Below are 19550 nucleotides of genomic sequence, written 5' to 3' on the forward strand. Positions count from 1 at the left end.
CCCTCAGTACTGACGCTCCGACATTGCGGTGCTCCCTCAGCACTGAATTGTGACAGTGCCTCAGTTTGTACTCTAGACTGGAGAGTGGTTAGGCTGAGCCGTAATCTGCCCTCTCAGAGGAGTGTAAAGAAATGCTGTTCTATTATTTGAGTGAGTCCAAAGAAATATACTGTTGATTTACCACATTCCTCACTAAACAATTCAAAAACAGAATTATTGGTCGTTGCTGCTTATGGGAGCTGACATAGGTCTGGCTGAATTGGTGATGCACTAGCTTATTCTGAGGTAGTTTTAAGCAGAATGTGTCTGGGCTGCTGTTTTAACGATGTATTTTATATTCTACCTGTCTCGCTAGACCATTGTATGTGCTCATATGGAAAGAAGAGATTGTACATTTTTTAGGACATTGAGTTCCCAAAGGCCTTGATAGTTGCGAGGTTCTCAGACGATTGTTCACTCAGTTACAACAGCAAAGTAGAAAGTTTATTGGAAAGAGCAACTGGTCACAAGCAAATTGTATGTGTGAGGGGCATTTCCACTGATGACATGGACTGCAGGGTATGCATTGTTCTATCCTGCTTTGAAAACCTGCATCAGCTGAAATCATATTGGCTCATTTCCAAACCAGATCAGTGCTCCCTATTTCTGTCCCTTGGACATTTTTCATCTTCTGTGTTTCTTATGTTCTTTCCAAGTGCAATCAGCATCATTCAAATATATTACTAAATTTTACTTCTAATCTGGATGGAGTTGAAACAGTCGAACGTAATAATCACGTGGAATGACATTGCAAGAAAATTCCTTGTCAACAGCAGGACCTGAAAATGATTGCTTCTTTCATATGCAGTCATTGAGATGAACAGCACAGATGTACAGTACACCTTTCAGTCTAATTCATCCATGCCGACCAGATGTCCTAAGTTAATCTAGTTCCATTTGCCAGCATTTGGCTCATATCCTTCTAAAACCTTTCTATTCATATTCCCGTCCAGATGCCTTTTAAATGTTGTGATTATACCAGCCTCCATCACTTCCTCTGGCAGCTCATTCCATATACACACCATCCTTTGCATGAAAAAGTTTCACCTTAGGTCCCTTTTAAATCTTTCCTCTCTCACCTGGAACCTATGCCCTCTAGTTCTGAACTCTGCTACCCTGGGGAAAAGACCTCGGCTGTTCACCCTATCTGTGCCCCTCATGATTTTATAAATTTTTACAAGCTGATCCATCAGCCTCTAACCCTCCAGGAAAAGCCGCCCCAGTCTATTCGGTCTCTTCCTATAGCCCAAATCCTCCAGCCAGACAAAATCTTTGTCAATTTTTTCAGAACCCTTTCAAGTTTCACATTATCCTTCCTATAGGAGGGAGACCTGAATTGCACACAGTATTCCAAAAGTGGCCTAACCAATATGCTGTACAGCCTCAATATGATCTCCCAATTCCCAGACTTAGTTCTCTGACCAATAAAGGACAGAATACCCAAATGCCTTCTTCACTATCCAATCTATTTGCGACTCTACTTTCAAGGAGCTATGAACCTGCACTCCGATGTCTCTTTGTTCAGCAACACTTCCTAGGACCTTACCATTAAGTATGTAGGCCCTGCTAAGATTTGCCTTTTCAAAATGGAGCTTCTCACATTTATCTAAATTAAACTCCATCTGCCACTTCTCAGCCCATTGACCCATCTAATCAAGATCTAGTTGTACTCTGAGATAACCTTCTTCACTGTTCACTACACCAATTTTGGTGTTATCTGCAAACTTACTAACTATACCTCCTATGTTCACATCCAAATCATTTATATAAATGACGAAAAGCAGTTGACTCAGCACCGATCCTTTTGGCACTCCACTGGTCACCATTGATAAACTGTGAAGCTGGAAAAAGCACAGCAGACCAAGCAGTAACAGAGGAGCAGAAGAGTCAATGTTTCAGGCAGAACCTTTCACGCCCTTATCCAGAGCTTTATACATGGTGTCCCTGCAGACACGGTTCATCTTTGATCTCCAGACATGCAGAGGATAACTGCCGATTATCGTCCAGCACCTCTTTGAGCTTTGACATTGATTGCATTTGCGTCACCAGATTACTGCCAAACTCTGTAACCATTGTTTCAAAGCAGAAGAGAATTGGCCTGACATTGGCTGCTCACTGCAATTCAAATGTGAATTGCTGTGACTGACTTTGGACCTGGATATGCATATTCAGCCTTTTGGGGGAAACAAGAAGCCATTTCTCGATCTGTCTCAAAGCTACAGCAAACTGATCCTGGTGATTTACTTTCAATGCATAGCTGAGAACCCTGTGTCCAGTGACATCTGCAGCTGAAATTGTTCCATGACTCTCCCTTTGAAAGCCATCATGATTTAGCTAATAATAATATTGTGGCTATGTTGTAGCTCAATGAGTCGTTTTCTTAATTTGTATCTTTCTTACATAACTAATTGAACTCCTCAAACTCTCAGATTTGTCCACATCTCTGGTTCCGAACTACTCAGGGCTTGGTTCTGACTGGACACTGTTATTAATTGTCACAATGCAATTTCCTAGTGTTGCTGAGTCCACATTCAACTCCAACAGAAGCTGATCCAGTTATCGCCTCAATGGGGCTGAATCAAATTTCATATCAGAATCAAAAGGTTCTCAACTTGGGGGCATGCCATCAGAACAAGTAGACAGTCATTTTGGACTGAGATCAGGAACAATTTCTTCACATAAAGCATTGTGAATCTTTGGAATTCTCCAGCTTAGATGTTGTGGATGCTCAGTTGTTGAGTATATTCAAAACTCTTGTTACAACATGGGGTAAAGCCCCCTACTTAGTTTAAACCAGCAACACAGAAAAGATTTATCCCGTGCAGTAATCTGTGAAAATTATAAGTTTTATTTCTTAAAGTATAACAGAGAAATATTAACTAACAGCTATTTACAACTCCTTCCTCAAACTTATCTTTTATCATCCCTTCTATAATACTAGTCTGATAAAACCCCCTGATTAAAATTTACCAAAAATTCAAGTTTTTAAAACCAGACAGCTATTAAATCTTCTATTTGGATTTTCCTGTGTCATCTTCTTCTTAGGGATTATGCTTCACAGGTCACAGATCGATAAAAGAAAGCTTTTTTTGGGCAGTCTCTACATGCTGGTGACATGGCAGTTCTCCAACTGTTCAATTGTCCCCGGTCTTATACCCCCAAAGCATCGGAATGGTCATTGGCTTTTAAGATTGTCAATATACTAAATTCAAACTTGATTGAAATTTTTTTTGGGGGGGGGTATAATTTAAACTGATTGGCCTATTTCAAATTTGTTTTTGTCTCTAGGCAACCAGCTATACTAACTGCTGGCCACATGCTACATTGTATCTTGTTGAGAATACTTGGTGCTGTAGGTAGTTCTGCTAGTTTATAACTTCCTTAAAGGTACAGTACACCCATATCTTCATAACACTCTAATTGAAAGATTACCTCTTTACAGTAAGGGAATTCAGGAAGGTGGGGATTGAATGGGCAAAGTCACAAGGTGTGGCACTGGAAAAGCACAGTAGGTCAGGCACTTGAGCGTGATGGATCAGCTATGATCTCAAGGGGCCAATGGGTCTACTCCTACTCTGATTTCAATCTGAAATTTGTGCTTTTCCTGTCTAATTGCAATTGCAATGTTTCAATTTTCACAGGAAGTTAGATAGAACTGCATTGCTTTGTAGTAGCCTTGATCAAAGCAGTTTTATTGATGTGTTTTTGCCTCTTGGGACTGTTTCCAGTAAATTACACTGTATACCTCTCAGATCGAACAACAATTTTTGTTTGATTTTATAGCTGTATTTCTTCCCCCATCCCCTTCTACTTGTTGGAATATATCTCACTGTGAAAGCATCAAGTGCCATTGAGTCATTTTTATGACCATCCAAGTAGGTGGTAAAACTTCTGGGCAGGTTCTACATTAACTGGCAAGCAATTTGTTGCCAAGTAATTTCCTCCTCCCTTCTTATCATGTCTGTCACTTCCCTTTTGAAGTGTATTTAATCTTGCCAGTTTGTACAAAGTAAAATCTCACAATTAGCAGTGGATGAATGACCATTTAATCTAGTGTGGACAGTTTGAGGAGTGTTGGCCTAGGGGCTGCTGTGATAAATTGTCATTCTGTTTTTTGAGTGATTCCACTGTGTTGTGAAGGACTGTAAAAGGCACAAGGGCCTTCTCTTCAAGGCCTCAGTGAGACCTTTCCCATTTTGTTCCAATGCTGACTGACATTTGTACTTCCAGCTTTTCTGATGTTACTTCATTAATTGCAGCATGCAAAGTTTTACTTATAAAAGTACTTCGGTTTTGATCGGTCATATCCTCCATCTGACTTTCACATCACTTTCATTTTGCTTCATTCACTATTCCACCCAACCAAAAACACACATGCATGTTTTTGCTCTGTAGTTGGACTTTGTGCCTAAACTTGATTTCTAGCAGCAACTTGCCCAACCCTGTCCCACATTTGATTAGGCTGTGATACCATAAATGCTAAATCACTCATGAGTGAGCTCCAGGCTCATTGCAGAATGAGCAGTGAGGAAATAGGCTCTCAACAAGGGAACAGAAAGAAAGGATAAAATTGTGAAAGGGAAGTCCAGACCTTTTGTTTGCAGTCATGTTCAGTACGGTGGAATAGCTCCAAGTGAATGTGAGAAACTAGGCTCAATCTGAGAAGTTCAATGAATTTACATTGTGGACAGCAATGTTCCATTGTACAAAGATTACATTACATTACAGTGTGGAAACAGGCCCTTCAGCCCAACAAGGCCCACACCGACCCGCCGAAGCGCAACTCACCCATACCCCTAACCTAACACTACGGGCAATTTAGCATGGCCAATTCACCTGACCTGCACATCTTTGGACTGTGAGAGGAAACCGGAGCACTTGGAGGAAACTCACGCAGACACGGGGAGAACGTGCAAACTCCACACAGTCAGTCGCCTAAGGCGGGAATTGAACCCGGGTCTCTGGCGCTGTGAGGCAGCAGTGCTAACCACTGTGCCACCATGCTGCCCACAAAGCTTGGCAATCTGTTGAAACAAGAACAGACTTACAAGACCAATTAGTCTCAAAGCACATTTTGAATCTGGATGGATTTGTTTTAACACAGCTGCGTATCACCAGACAAGGGCCCTGATGAGTTTGTGTGGTTTGTGTCTGAGCATTGAGAGAGTGTGTCCCTTCTGTACAAATTACATTCAGTGTTTCTTGAACATGCAGCACTTAGTTCCTGATGGACACACAAACTGATCTGTGCAAGACATTCAATTTCCTTGGAAGTATCTCTGAAAATAGAATCATGTAATCCCTACAATGCAGAAAGAGGCCCCTCAGCCCATTGTGTCTGTACCAACCCCCCCCCCCCCCCCCCCCCGAAGAGCATCCTACCCAAACCTACTCCCCTACTCTACCCCCATAACTCTGCATTTCCCATGGCTAATCCACCTAGCCTGAACATCCCTGGACATTACAGACAATTTAGCATTGCCAATCTATTTAACCTGCACATCTTTGCACTTGCCTTTTAGAACATGCATTCCTATTCCATCCCAAAGCATTTTATATCCAATGATTTGATTCGGTTTGATTTGATTTATTATTGTCACACATACCTAGGTGTTTTTCTTGCAGTACAGGCAGATCATACCACACAAAGTGCATAAGGGTAACAGAACAGAGCAAGGAATACAATGTTACAGCACAGAGAAAGTGCACAGAGAGGGAGGTCAACATTAAATTTAAAATCTGATAGATCCATTCAGAAGTCAAATAACAGCAGGGAATATGCTGTTCTTGAATCTGTTATTATGTGTGTTTAAGCATGTATATCTTCCGCCTGTTGGAAGAGCGTATAACCAGGGTGGAAGGGGTCTTTGATGATGCTGGCTGCCTTCCTAAAGGCAGCGGAAAGTATAGATGGAGTCAATGGATGGAAGGTTGGTTTGCGTAATGGACAGGGCTGTGTTCACAACTCTCTGTAGTTTCTTATGGTCCTGAGCAGAATAGTTGCCATTACAAGACGTGATGCATCCAGATATTATGCTTCCTATGGCGCATTTGTAAAAATTGGTAAAAGTCTCAACAGACATGCTGAATTTCCTTAGCCTCCTGAGGAAGTAGAGGCATTGTTGTGCTTTCTTGACTGTCATATCAAAATGAATGGACAAGGACAAGTTGTTGGTGATTGTCATTCCTAGGAAGTTAATGCTCTCTACTATCTCCACCTCAGCTCCATTCATGTAGACGGAGCATCCCTTCCACCTTGCTTCTAGAAGTCAATGACTAGCTGTTTTGTTTTGCTGGTGTTGAGGGAGAGATTGTTATCTTTACACCATGCCACCAAGCATGCATCTCTTTGCTGTACTCTGTCTCATTATTGCCGGAGATCTAGCCTGCAACAGTGGTGTCATCAGCGAACTTGTAAATGGAGTTAGGATGAAATTTGGCCAGAGAGTTGAGTGTACGGAGAGTATGGTAAGTGGCTGAGTGCATAGTCTTGCGGGACACTGGTGTTGAGGTTTATCGTGGAAGAGATGTTGTTACCTAATCTCACTGATTATGGTCTGTGGGTCAGGAAGTTGAGAATCCAGTTGTAGGTGGAGGAGAGACCTTGGTATCGGAGTTTGGCTGAAATTACAGTGTTGAAGGCGGAGCTATAGTCAAAAAGTATAATATAGGTATCCTTATTATCCAGATATTCCAGGAATGAGTCTTGGACCAGGGAGATGGCATCTACCATAGACCTATTGTGACAGTGGGCGAATTGCAAGGGATCAAGGCAGACTGGGATGCTGGGGCTGATGTGCGCCATGACTAATCTCTCGAAGTATTTAATCATTATGGAGATCAGTGCCACCAGGCATGAGTTTTCTTTCGTACTGGGATGATGGTGGTTACTTGTAGGAGGTGGGGACTTCAGATCATAGTAAGGAGAGGTTAAAGATGTTCGCGAATACTCCCGCCAACTGGTACAGGCAGGATCTGAGTGCACGACCAGGGACTCCATCTGGGCCTGTCGCTTCCCATTGGTTCACTCTCAAAAAGGCTAATCTGACATCTGCAGCGGTGACTGAGGGGATAGGTGGATCTGAGGCTGCCGGGGCAGGTAACACCATTTCATTGACCTTCTGTTTGTGTGAAGTACAGTTGGACTGCAGCCAATGTTCAAATGTAGGAAATGCAGCAACCACTTTGCACTCAGCAAGCTCTCACAAATAACATTATAATAATGCACAGATTGGTTGTTTCCTTAGCCATGTTAACGAAGGAACCCTGGAAAAAACTCGGCAGCCCTTCCAAGAGCTGTAATCCTGTGATTACTGAAGACCAACTGAGAAGCTTTGTTTTCATATCCAAACCAAAAATTACACAACATAAGTGCAGTGTAGCACTTCTTCCCAATTACATAGAAGTGACAGCACAGTCCTTCTGCTAAAGTCTCTAGGCTGATGTTTATGAGCTACTGCTTGGAGCCAGGAATGCAGCCAGTGGGTTTAAGGTTTTCGGTTGCAGGTAATCACATTGCCTTTGGGAATGCTTGCTTCCTATAGCCCACACAGGTAAAAGAAGCAGACCTTGTTCTCAACAGAGCCATGAAGGTTGAGTGGGGATTTCATAGAGGTGTTTAAAATCATGAAGAGTTGAGATATAGTAAATAAAAAGACCCGGATCAAGCACTTTTCTATGCAATGAGTGGTTAAGATTTGCAACATAGTCCCTAAAAGGGTGGTGGACACAGATTCAATGCTCAGCTCAAAAAAGAATTGGATAAATTTGAAAGGGACAAGAAAATCATGGAAGTGAGAAAGAGTCAGTTAAGTGGAACTAATTATATTGCTCTTTAAAGGAACCAGTACAGACTGGATGTGCTGAATGCCCTTTCTTTGCGGTAATTCTCTCAAAGGGATGTAAATACATAAACATAAGCACCAATCTAAATGAAAAGATATTAGAATCAGCTTGGTAAAGCAACATTGATTGTTGATGGTTGAATAGACAGGGAATGCCTGTTCTTCATTCACACGACATATCAAATGAATCATCTGCTCCACAATAAAGGAAAATTGAAACCATTGCAAATTGACCTAATTCTGTGGTCATGAGGATATTGTTTAACTGTCTGTTCTCTGCACCATGACTCTCAGTCAATACCCCTCTGGCCTCGGTGAGACTTGGTTTACAGCATCTTCAAGGAGGAAAGAAAAGTTGGGATATTTATGGAGGGAATTTCGCACCAAGTCAGTTGAAGACATAGAATAGCCAACAATAGCAGAATGATTGTAGAGAACTTTGATCAGGTGATATATGCAAGGAACCTCAGTGACGACATTATCCTGTGCCGAAGTTGGGACAGAGTAACAGTTTCAGAAGGAAGTGAAATATCTGACTTGATCATGTTCGTTTGGATTAGAAGTGAAGGTAAAAGAATGTAAGTGAAGGAAAATGTTGTTTTTCAATCCCATGGACCATTAAAGGGTTCTATTATTTACTGTTATTTTCTGATATCTGAACAAAAGAAATACATCCACTGTTCACAAAATAACATGGTGAGAGGATTAAGGAAAACCAATTTCTCCAACCTTTTAATAAAGGACTCTAAAAGTGAAATTGTTGAACCAATCTATGGGATAATTCCATGATGTTTTGTAGTCTGCTTGGCAACCTATTACCAGGGCTTGATAGACAGAAGAATCTTTTGTAATTTATTGCTGGTAGTAGGCCCATGTAGCTAAATAGTTTCTGACGGAGGAAGCCCAAGGGATAGACTGAGTAACAATTGCAGGGAGCGCAGAGTTCACCTCTCAGCTTTGGCTGACATTAAAGTGACTGCCTGCTCAATGTTTTGACATTTTTAGATTTATTCAGGTCTTTCAGAACACTGCACTGCAAGTTTACAGCCGTGTCAAGGCTGGTTCATCAATTGTGGAGTAATGTAACCATTGAATGAGCACTTCTGACCATAGCTGGCGAGTAAAAGTGACATTCCACCTTCCTGTTGTCTTCTGCTCCCACTCCCTCTGATGAGGCAAGGCAGATAAAGCCTACAAAGGAATAGGCAGCAGGCAGGAAGCAATATAGTGCAATAAGCAACCAGTGCTGTTGGGGATCTGAATACTTGCACATCAACAGCCATTCACTGAATTTGATTGAAGGCTGAAAGGGATTTTATTCCAATTTAAAATCGCATAGTTTTAGCTCACAGCTCAAGTGTGGCCCACCAGGAATGACCAAAGCTCACAACGTTTCTGATAGAGTTTGTGCGGCTTATCCACCCCTTTGTTAGCTACAGACCCAGCTGTTCCAGTGCACTTGTGACTGCACTCCTACCTTCTATCTGCAATAATGTGAGGCCATCGAAAACTGTGCTGCCCATGTTTTTTCCTTGCACCAAGTCCTGTTCATTCATCACTGCTATGCTCGTGACCCACATTAGCTCAAAGTTAAGCAAAGCCTCTATTTTACAAATTCTATCCTTGTGCTCAAATCCTTCTGTGACCTCACTCCTTCCCCATTTTTAGAATCTCCCCCAACCAGAGACTCCTCTGAGATCTCTGGATTCCTCTACTGCTGTCTTCGGGACATTCCTGATTTGAATTGTTACCCCATTGGTGACTGTGACCTCAGCTGCCCAGACTCTAAGCTCTGGAGTACTCTCCCTCCACAACTCCATCTCTCTTCCTTATTTCTCTCCTTACAAACACTCACCTTCCTCTGAACAGACCTTTGGTTGCTTGACCTCACACCTTCTCTTGCCTGGTTTCATATTTTATTTTCTAATATTGCAATAAAGCTGATGGGATGTGTTCTTGCGTTAAAGCTTTTTAAACATAAGTCCTGTTGTTGTTGTTCTCTACTGATTGATTAATTATGATTAAAGTCTTCTTCCATTTTTCCATTTCATTCCAGGGAGATGAATGGTTGATGTCTGACATTAAGTGATAGCTGCCAATTAATAATCTGCTGCTTCTTTCCGTTTAGGGAGATGTCATCAACACTCAGTGTGGATACCAGACACTGCATCTAGAGGTGAGCAATGCCTTAAATCCAAATTTGTCTTTTTGATATCCAGGTGCCAATGGACCAATTTTGTATTGATTTGTATTTCAAATTTCTGTCCTTTTTATGGGAATTAAGTTCTGGCAGCTACTGTGCTCAGTAACTTTGCTTGCCAGTATTTTCTCCTGTCTCAATCTTACAAGGTTGGGCTTCTGGATAGCAGTTGCTCTTTTTCATAGTCCCTGTCAATCAGAGGGCTGTTCAGCTACAGAAGCAATACAGCCATATGCAATCTAGTCCGCAGACACCTTCTGTGAGGACATTGGATGACCAATAGCAGGGTAAGTCCTGTCAGCTTCTTTACTGATACATCTGGTTCAAGGCAGCCCCAGAATTAAACATGCACCATTCTTAATCAGTACATTTTAAAGATCACCACTGGGGAACCAGTTCATTGATCTAACAATTCAGCAGTCTTCCCATGAGGATCTAAAGAACTGAGCCACTTGATGTTGTGTGAGCGATTATATTGCCACGTCCCAGTATTGATATGGCTGACTGTGAAGATGCCAAGATGGTGCAAGTACTCAGGCAGACAACTCACCTAATAGATATTGCCTGCATCTGTCCCCAAGTTATAGAAAAGTCAAGGAAGCTAAACATTTCTGTAACCCTGATTAGGTTTATTTAGAACAATGTGTTCAGTTCTGCCTACTATATTTTAGGAAAGACATCAAGGCTCAGAGATAATGCAGAAGAGATTTACTGTAGTGGAAGTTTTTGCCTGGAATGACAAAAGAGACTTTGGTTGCGTGGAGAGACTGGTGAAACTGGAGTTTGTTTCCTTGAAGCAGAAAAAATTAAGGAGAAACTGGGAGAGGATTTTAAAAAAAAATCCTGCATGTTTTCAGTCAATGAGGAGAGTCAGTTAGAAGAGTTAGAAGAGTCAGTCAGCAATGTTAGAAGAGTCACTCAGGTTTGTGGTCATTGGTAAAGAATCAATTGAGGAGGTAAAGAGATGATTTTTTTTAAAAATAGTGCATTCCAGATCAAGAACAATTCAGAGTCTGAAATGGAAGACAATTCAGCAGTAACTTTCAAAAATAAATTAAATCTCTGTTTGAAAATGGATTGGAAATCCTGCTAGACTGTGAGGAAAGGGCAAGAAGAAATGGAACTGATTTAACAGTTATTTCAAAGAGTTCTCACACATATGATGGGATGTATGGCTTCACTTTGTGTTGTCTTATTCTCTAATAGCTGTGGATTATTTTGTCACTTCATGCTGCTAAACCGAGCTGGGAGGAATTCTCTCTCTCTCTCTCTCTCTATCTCTCTCTGAACTATGTTGTGAAACTTGAAAGAGTTTAGAAAACAGTTAACAAAGATGTTGCCAGGGTTGGAGGATTTGAGCTGTAGGGAAAGGTTAATAAGCTAGGGTTGTTTTCCCTAGAGCGTCGGGGGCTGTGGGGTGACCTTTTAGAGGTTTATAAAATCATGAGGGGCATGGACAGGATAAATAGGCAAAGTCTCTTCCCTGAGGTGGGGGAGTCCAGAACTAGAGGGCATAGGTTTAGGGTGAGAGGGGAAAGATATAAAAGGGACCCAAGGGGCAGCTTTTTAACGCAAAGGGTGGTGTGTGTATGGAATGAGCTGCTAGAGGAAATGGTGGAGGCTAGAATGATTGCAACATTTAAGAGGCATTTGGATGGGTATATGAACAGGAAGGATTTGGAGGAATATGGGCCGGGTGCTGGCAAGTAGGACTAGATTAGGTTGGGATATCTGGTCAGCATGGGCGAGTTGAACCGAAGGGTCTGTTTCCACACTGTACATCTCTATGACTCTATGACTCTGGTCTCACTACTCCACAGGTCACAACAGAAATATAATTGTTTTCCTCAGTTCCCTACGTGACCTATTATATGCTTAATTTGGTTTAGACTTAGAATGTAGACTTAATAAAAAGAACCAGCTTCTCAAATAAATGCAAAATTATTGATAAATTCTGAAGTTCATATAATATTACTTACTCAAATGAAGATGCAAATCTGGTTAACACACTTATTTACATTATCAAAGTAAAAATGTTTACATCTTTAAATAATTCAAAACACACACATACAGACAAAGGGAAAAATGGATTTCTTTCTGCAGACTTTCAATATGAGAAAAAGAAACACTTTTGGCTCTTGAAGGGAGAAAAGAGAATGTGTAGGATGTTCAGATGGCTACCAGACATGTGCTGCTATCTCTGAGGTCTTGGCAGATGCAATTTGCTCAGAAAACTGAGAAGTCTTTCAGAAACTCCTTACGAGGACAATCAGGTTTGAGAAATATCGAGAGATGAACCAGGCTGTCTTTTCCTCAGCAGACTTTTCTCAACTGATGTCCAAAACAATATCCAATCATAGTAGCAATGAAACCCAGGGAGGGAATTTCTCAGAAATCAGTTTAAGCAGTTTGCTGAAATCATGTGATTTTTCAGAAGCATCTTTTGGAAATAAATTCCAATGTGTCCTTATATTGGCCTTTGAAAATAAAGTCCAGGTATCCACAGTTTCCATTGTCCAGAATTCTTCAAGTTGAAGACCTCAGGAAAAATAAAAGTGAAGCCTTTGTAACAGTACAACCCATCAGTGGTGTGCAGCAGTTTCATTGTATATTGGTTTTACAGCACCTTTTATCACTCCTCAGTCCTTAATTGGGTTAGAAATACTTCACTTATTCGAGTGAATTGTAGCAATGTCCGAATGCGAACTCCAGAGACCAACATACCAAGTGCCCCAATGAAATGGAAAAAGAATGCACACAGTGGACTGCAGTTTGATGGTTTCTTGTTTTTGAATACAACATTGACATCAGAATTTCTTGTCTAACTGTATTTGAGAGCAAAAGCCTGTCGCCTGATGTCCACTGATGTTCCAAATGTTATTTTTCAAGTTTGTATGAGATGAGAGCAGCATTGTCATGTTTCTTTTAATTAATTTGTTTCCTAGACCCTAGAAGTTCCAGCTGTTTTGAAAAGGAGTAAACTATGTTTTGAAGATCCCATTGCATTTCTTCAGGGTTGTGTTGTTTTTCTGATCGCTACGTTGCTCAGGTTTGGCAGGAACAATATTACTGAGGGAGAGTCCTGTTTAGAGGCAACATTCAGTTTCAAACCACAAAATTCCTGCTGGATTCTTTTCTCCCAGCTATCAGCACCATAGAGCACACATCCCATGTGATATTGGGGCTGCCAACTAATTTATATTTCATGTGATAGTTGTGGAGCTATCTGACTGCTTTCGGAGCTACCACATTCTACTTGTTCGGGTTCTAATGAGTCCTATGAGTCTTCATGATAGGTCTCAGGCCAGATTTCAAGGTTGCTGTTAAAAAATGTTTATTCATATTCTGTATATGTTGTTAAGTAACAGAGCTGCATGCTCTCTGGTGCACAGATTCCACATTCTTTACAGGACACAAACGCAGTCATAGTGACTTTCTAAAGAAGTTCATCGACAAGTTCCTTAAATTCTGTCTCTGCACCATAAACTGGTTGGATTTGCTGCCCAATAGGAATTTTTATTTGTTTTGTAGTCTTGCTTATTAGTTACATGCGTTAACGTGAGAGCAGAAGTATATGAACCCTGAGGTATCATGTTAGGCTCGATAGATAGCACTTTTGTCACTGAAACAGAATATCATAGGGTCAAGCCCCCAAAACAGAACCTGATAAAGGTAATCAGAGCCTGACCTCCAGAGTGGTACGGATGCTCCTCTTTTGGAGGTACCTTTTACCATAGGCACAGTCGATCCTCTTTGTCTTCTCAGATGGATTTTAAAACATTCCCATTGAAGATGTTGCTGAAGGGGAGCAGGAGACAAAGGGCTACATTCTGCACCATGGCTAGGCGAGACAATTTCAGGAGCCTTCAAGCTCCAGGGAGTGAGAATTTAAATGAGTTATTTTTATAAAGAGTAGCAGGACTGAGCAGGGAATAAGATAACGGGAGAGAAAATGAAACCAAAGGATTGAGCAGTATGTTTTCTGCAAGCCACATTATTGGTGAAATTGATTCCTGGATCAAAGTGACAGATCTCAAATTGAGGTTTCACACAACTGAGGCTTCAGAGACAAGGTCACAGTAATCTCCAGCTCCTGCAGCCTGCTAGTTGCTAGAATTGAGATGAGAAGTGGTCTGAGTTTCATATGGGAAGTCCCTGCTGAAAGAGATGGATAGGTTTCGGCTTCAAGCAGCTGAAAACAGTCGGATTGGCCTTCATAAGAAGCAAACACAATCAGTGTTTCCACACAAACCTGGTGGTCAGCTTTGACCATCACTCTAACTGCTCAGAGCAATTACCAATCACTTGTTTTTGGAAACGTGGACCTGTGTTAAATTTCACAGATTCAAAGCTCAACTGGCTACACAGTTGGAAAACTCCAGATTACATTTGGCTCTTACGTATGTGTCATGTGTATGGCTTTATCTGTCTGTTTGCATGCATGTCAATCCAACTGTGAGTGTGGGTATGTCTATCTGTTTGTATGTGGGTGTGTGTGTGACTGTCCATCTATTTGCATGTGTGTTAACTGTGTGCGCGCATGTAGGACATAGAACATTACAGTACAGTACAGTCCCTGTGGCCCTCGATGTTGCGCCAATCTGTGGAACCAATCTGAATCTCATCGAACCTGCACTATTTCATTCTCGTCCATATGCCTATCCAATGACTATTTAAATGCCCTTAAAGTTGGCCTTAAAGTCTATTACTATTGCAGGCAGTGCATTCAATGCCTCTACTACTCTCTGAGTAAAGAACCTACCTCTGACCTATATCTATCACCCTCAATTTAAAGCTATGTCCCCTTATGCTATGCATTGCCATCCGAGGAAAAAATCTCTCACTCTCCAACCTATTTAACCTCTGATTATCTTAGATATCTCAATTAACATCAGGTGTGAGGTACTCTCAGTATTGCTATATGTGGCACAGGTCTGGCCTATCCCCAGGACCTGTGCCGCCGCAGTCACCCGGGCCATCTTCCAATTCATTTGGAGATCAAAGATGGACCGGGTCCGAAGAGACACAATGTACAAAGACCGGTGCAATGGGGGAAAAAACACGCCCAATGCCACCCTCACCCTGATGGCCACCTTTGTATGTGGCTGCATCAAGCTGTGCGTGGATCCCCGATACGCAAACACCAAGTGTCACTACGTACTGAGGTTCTACCTGTCCCCGGTGTTGCGAAGGATGGGCTTGGCCTCGCTGCCGCGGAACGCTCCAAGTAGTTGGACCGTTCGTATCACCTGTCCTTCGTGGAGAAATTTATGAGGAAAAACACCTTTGACCACAAGTCCATCAGGAAGTGGTCAGCACGTAGCGTCCTTGAGACCCTTCGGGAAAAGGAGAGGGCGGATCCTGTCGAGCGGTTCCCTGAGCAGACTGTCAAAGCCATTTGGCAGAATGCCTCATCGCCAGAACTTTCCAACAAGCACCAAAACGTGGCTTGGCTGGTGGTGAGAAGGGCTCTGCCTGTGAGATCCTTCATGCACGCCCGGACTCTGTGCCGCACCGCACGCTGCCCTCGAAGTGGCTGCGGGGGGGACGAGACTGTCACACACCTCCTTCTGGAATGTGCCTATGCAGAGGAAGTCTGGAGAGGAATGCAGTGGTGCTTGTCGAGGTTCGTCCCGAGCAGCGCCGTGACGCGGGACTCCGTGCTCTACGGCCTGTTCCCCGGGACTCACACCGAGACGAACATTAACTGCGCCTGGAGGATCATCAACTCGGTGAAGGACGCTCTCTGGGCGGTCCGAAACCTGTTGATCTTCCAGCTGAAGGAGTTGACCCCGACCGAGTGTTGCAGACTGGCACATTCCAAAGTCCAAGACTACGTGTTGAGGGACGCGCTGAAGCTTGGGGCAGCTGCCGCCAAGGCGCGGTGGGGAAAGACCACCGTGTAAGATCGGCCTGCCTAAAGAAGAACAGGGGGCCCATGCGGACTTTTTTTGGGCTCTGCTGATGCCTCAGCCAAATATATGTATAAGATTGAAAAATGCACAGACCTGTATATGACAAGGATAAATTCGAATCTGTGTTTGTAAATGTGGACATATGTATGGCATGACCAAATGTACAGACCATCAAATCATTTTATGAATAAAGTATATTTTTGAAATTAAAAAAACTCAATTAAGTCACCTTTTAACCTTCTTCTCTCTAACAAAAACAGCCTCAAATCCCTCACCCTTTCTTCGTAAGACCTTCCCTCCAAAGCAGGCAGCATCCTAGCAAATCTCCTCTGAATCTTTTCCAAACTTTCCAAATCCTTCCTAGAATGTGGTGACCAGAACTGTATGCAATACTCCAAATGTGGCCGCACTAGAGTTTTGCACAGCTGCGGCATCACCTCATGGTTCCGAAACTCAATCCCTCTACCAATAAAAACTAACACATTGTATGTCTTCTTAACCTTATCAACTTGGGTGGCAACTTTCAAGGATCTATGTACCTGGACACCGAGATCACTCTGATCATCTACTACCAAGAATTTTACCATTAGCCCAGTACTCTGCAATCGTGTTAATCCTTCCAAAGTGAATCACCTCACAGTTTCCAGCATTAAACTCCATTTGTCACCTCTCAGCCCAGATCTGCAGCTTATCTATGTCTCTGTAACCTACAACATCCTTCGTCATTATTCACAACTCTACCGACTTACATGTCATCCGCAAATTTACTAACTCATCCTTCTAGGCTCTCATCCAGGTCATTTATAAAAGTGACAAACAACAGTGGACTCAAAATAAATCCTTGCAGTATCCCGCTAGTAACTGAAATCCTGGATGAATATTTCCCATCAACCACCACCCTCTGTCTTCTTTCAGCTAGCCAATTTCTGATCCAAAACCACTAAATCACCCTTAATCCCATGCCTCCGTATTTTGTGCAATAGCCTACCATGGGGAACCTTATCAGATGCCTTACAGAAATCCATATACACCACATCAACCATGTTACCCTCATCGACCTGTTTGGTTACCTTTTCAAATAACTCACTAAGGTTTGTGAGGTGCGACTTACCCTTCACAAAACCATGTTGACTATCCCTAATCAACCTGTTCCTCTCCAGATGATTGTAAATCCTATCTCTTATAACCCTTTCCAACACTTTACCCACAACCAAAATAAGGCTCACAGGTCTACCATTTCCAGGGTTGTCTCTACTCCCCTTTTTGAACAAGGGAACAACATTTGCTGTCCTCCAGTCTTCTGGCACAATTCCTGTAGACAATGACGACATAAGGATCAAAGCCGAAGGCTCGCCAATCTCTTCCCTGGCTTCCCAGGAATTGCTAACATCTCCCCCAATGCACCTCAATCCTATCTAGTCTAATAGCCTATATCTCAATATTCTCCTCGACTACATTTTCTTTTTCCAGTGTGAATACTGACAAAAAGTATTAATTTAATGCTTCCCAATCTCCTCTGACTCCAAGCACAACTTCCCACTACTTTGTTTGATTGGCCCTAATCTTACTCTAGTCATTCTTTTATTCCTGATATATTTATAGAAAGCCTTGATCCTATCCGCCAACAACTTCTCATGTCCCCTCCTAGCTCTTCTTAGCTCTCTCTTTAGGACTTCCCTGGCTAACCTGTAACTCTCAATCGCTCTAACTGAGCCTTCACATCTCATCCTAACATAAGCCTTCTTCTTCTTGAAGAGAGATTCAACTTCCTTAGTAAAGCACAGCTCCTGCACTCGACAACTTCTTCCCTGCCCGACCGATAAAAACTTATCAAGGACCCGCAGTAGCTGGTCCTTGAAGAAGCTCCATATTTCAATTTTGTCCATCCCCTGCAGTTTCCTTCCCCATCCTATGCACCCTAAATCTTGCCTGATTGCATTGTAATTGCCATTCCCCCAGCTATAACTCTTTCCCTGCAATATATACTTATCCCTTTCCATCACTAAAGTAAACATAACCAAATTGTGGTCACTATCACCAAAGTGCTTACCTACCTCCAAATCTAACACTGGCAGGGTTCATTACCCAGTACAAAATCTAATGTGGCCTCACCCCTTGTTGGCCTGTCTACATGCTGTGTAAGGAAACCCTCCTGCACTGACCCATCTAGTGTGCTGGAATTGTAGTATTCCCAGTCAATATTTGGAAAGTTAAAGTTCCCCCATGACAGTTACTCTGTCACTCTCGCTCCTATTGAGGATCATCTTTGCTATCCTATCCTCTACATCTCTGGAACTATTTGGATGCCTATAGAAAACTCCTGACAGGGTAACCTCTCCTTTCCTCTTTCTAATCACAGCCCATACTACCTCAGTAGACAAGTCCTCAAAAGTCCTTTCAGCAATTGTAATACTGTCCTTGACTAACAGTGCTGCACCACTCCATCCTTTACCATTTTCTCTGTTCTTACTGAAACATCCAAATCCCAGAACCTGCAATAACTATTCCTGTCCCTGTTCTACTCATGTCTCTGAAATGGCCACAACATTGAAATCTCAGGTACCAACCCATGCTGCAAGTTCACCCACCTTATTCCGGATGCTCCTGGCATTGAAGTAGGCACACTTCAAACCAACTTCTTGCCTGCCAGTGCCTTCTTGCAATCTTGAAATCTTAGTTCTGACTTCATTACCCTCATCCTCCCATATATTTGAACTACAATGTTGGTTCCCATCCCCCTGCTGAATTAGTTTAAATACACCCGAAGAGCATTAGCAAATATTCCCCCAGAATATTGGTACCCCTCTGGTTCAGGTGAAGACCATCCTGTTTGTAAAGGTCCTCCCTACCCCAGAAAGACCCCCAGTTATCCAGGAATCCAAAACCATCCTCCTGCATCATCCCAGTAGCCACATATTCAATTCCTGTCTCTCCCTATTCCTTGCTTCGCTAGCACATGGCACAGGCAACAAACCAGAGATAACAACTCTGTTGTTCTAACTCTAAGCTTCCACCTAGCCCCCTGAATTTCTGCTTTAAATCCCCATCTCCCTACCTATGTCATTGGACTACGACTTGGAGCTGTTCCCCCTGCCCCTCAAGGATGCCGGAAACATGATCAGAGACATCACAAAACCTGGCACCTGGGAGGCAACACACCAACCATGAGTTTCTCTCTTTCCCACAGAACCTCCTATCTGTCCCCCTAACTATGGAGTCCCCAGTGACTATGACCATGTGTGTTTGTTTGCATGTGTGTGTGTGTGTGTCTGTTAATGTGTGTGTGTATATGCATGCCTGTGTCTGTCTGTTTATCCGTATGGGGATGTACCTGTGTGTATTTGTGCATGCCTGTATCTTATCTATGTAGGTGTGTTTGCATGCTGCATGTGGCTGTGCCAAATTATTACACAGCTTTTTTTTTGCTTTGATTTGAGTGGCAGCAAATAGAAAAGCTTTGTCTAAATTTCTTCAAATTTTGTTCTCATTTTGTGGCAGACTGATCTTTAGGTAGTCACTGAATTTCCATCCTCTATGCAACAGTCATAATTA

At 42.4% G+C, this 19550-nt stretch overlaps 1 protein-coding gene across 3 annotated transcripts in view; it reads left to right on the plus strand.

Moving 5' to 3' along the window:
* Window positions 1–19550, plus strand: part of LOC140459719 (tetraspanin-15) — a 181250-nt gene that overhangs the window by 123189 nt on the left and 38511 nt on the right. For all 3 annotated transcript variants that reach the window (XM_072554159.1, XM_072554158.1, XM_072554160.1), the window contains one exon: window positions 10012–10059. In XM_072554159.1, coding sequence (XP_072410260.1) covers window positions 10012–10059 — 48 coding nt within the window. The remainder of the gene's footprint in view (window positions 1–10011; window positions 10060–19550) is intronic.

This window comes from Chiloscyllium punctatum, chromosome 35 (assembly GCF_047496795.1).
Source record: "Chiloscyllium punctatum isolate Juve2018m chromosome 35, sChiPun1.3, whole genome shotgun sequence".
Classification (NCBI taxonomy): Eukaryota; Metazoa; Chordata; class Chondrichthyes; order Orectolobiformes; family Hemiscylliidae; genus Chiloscyllium; species Chiloscyllium punctatum.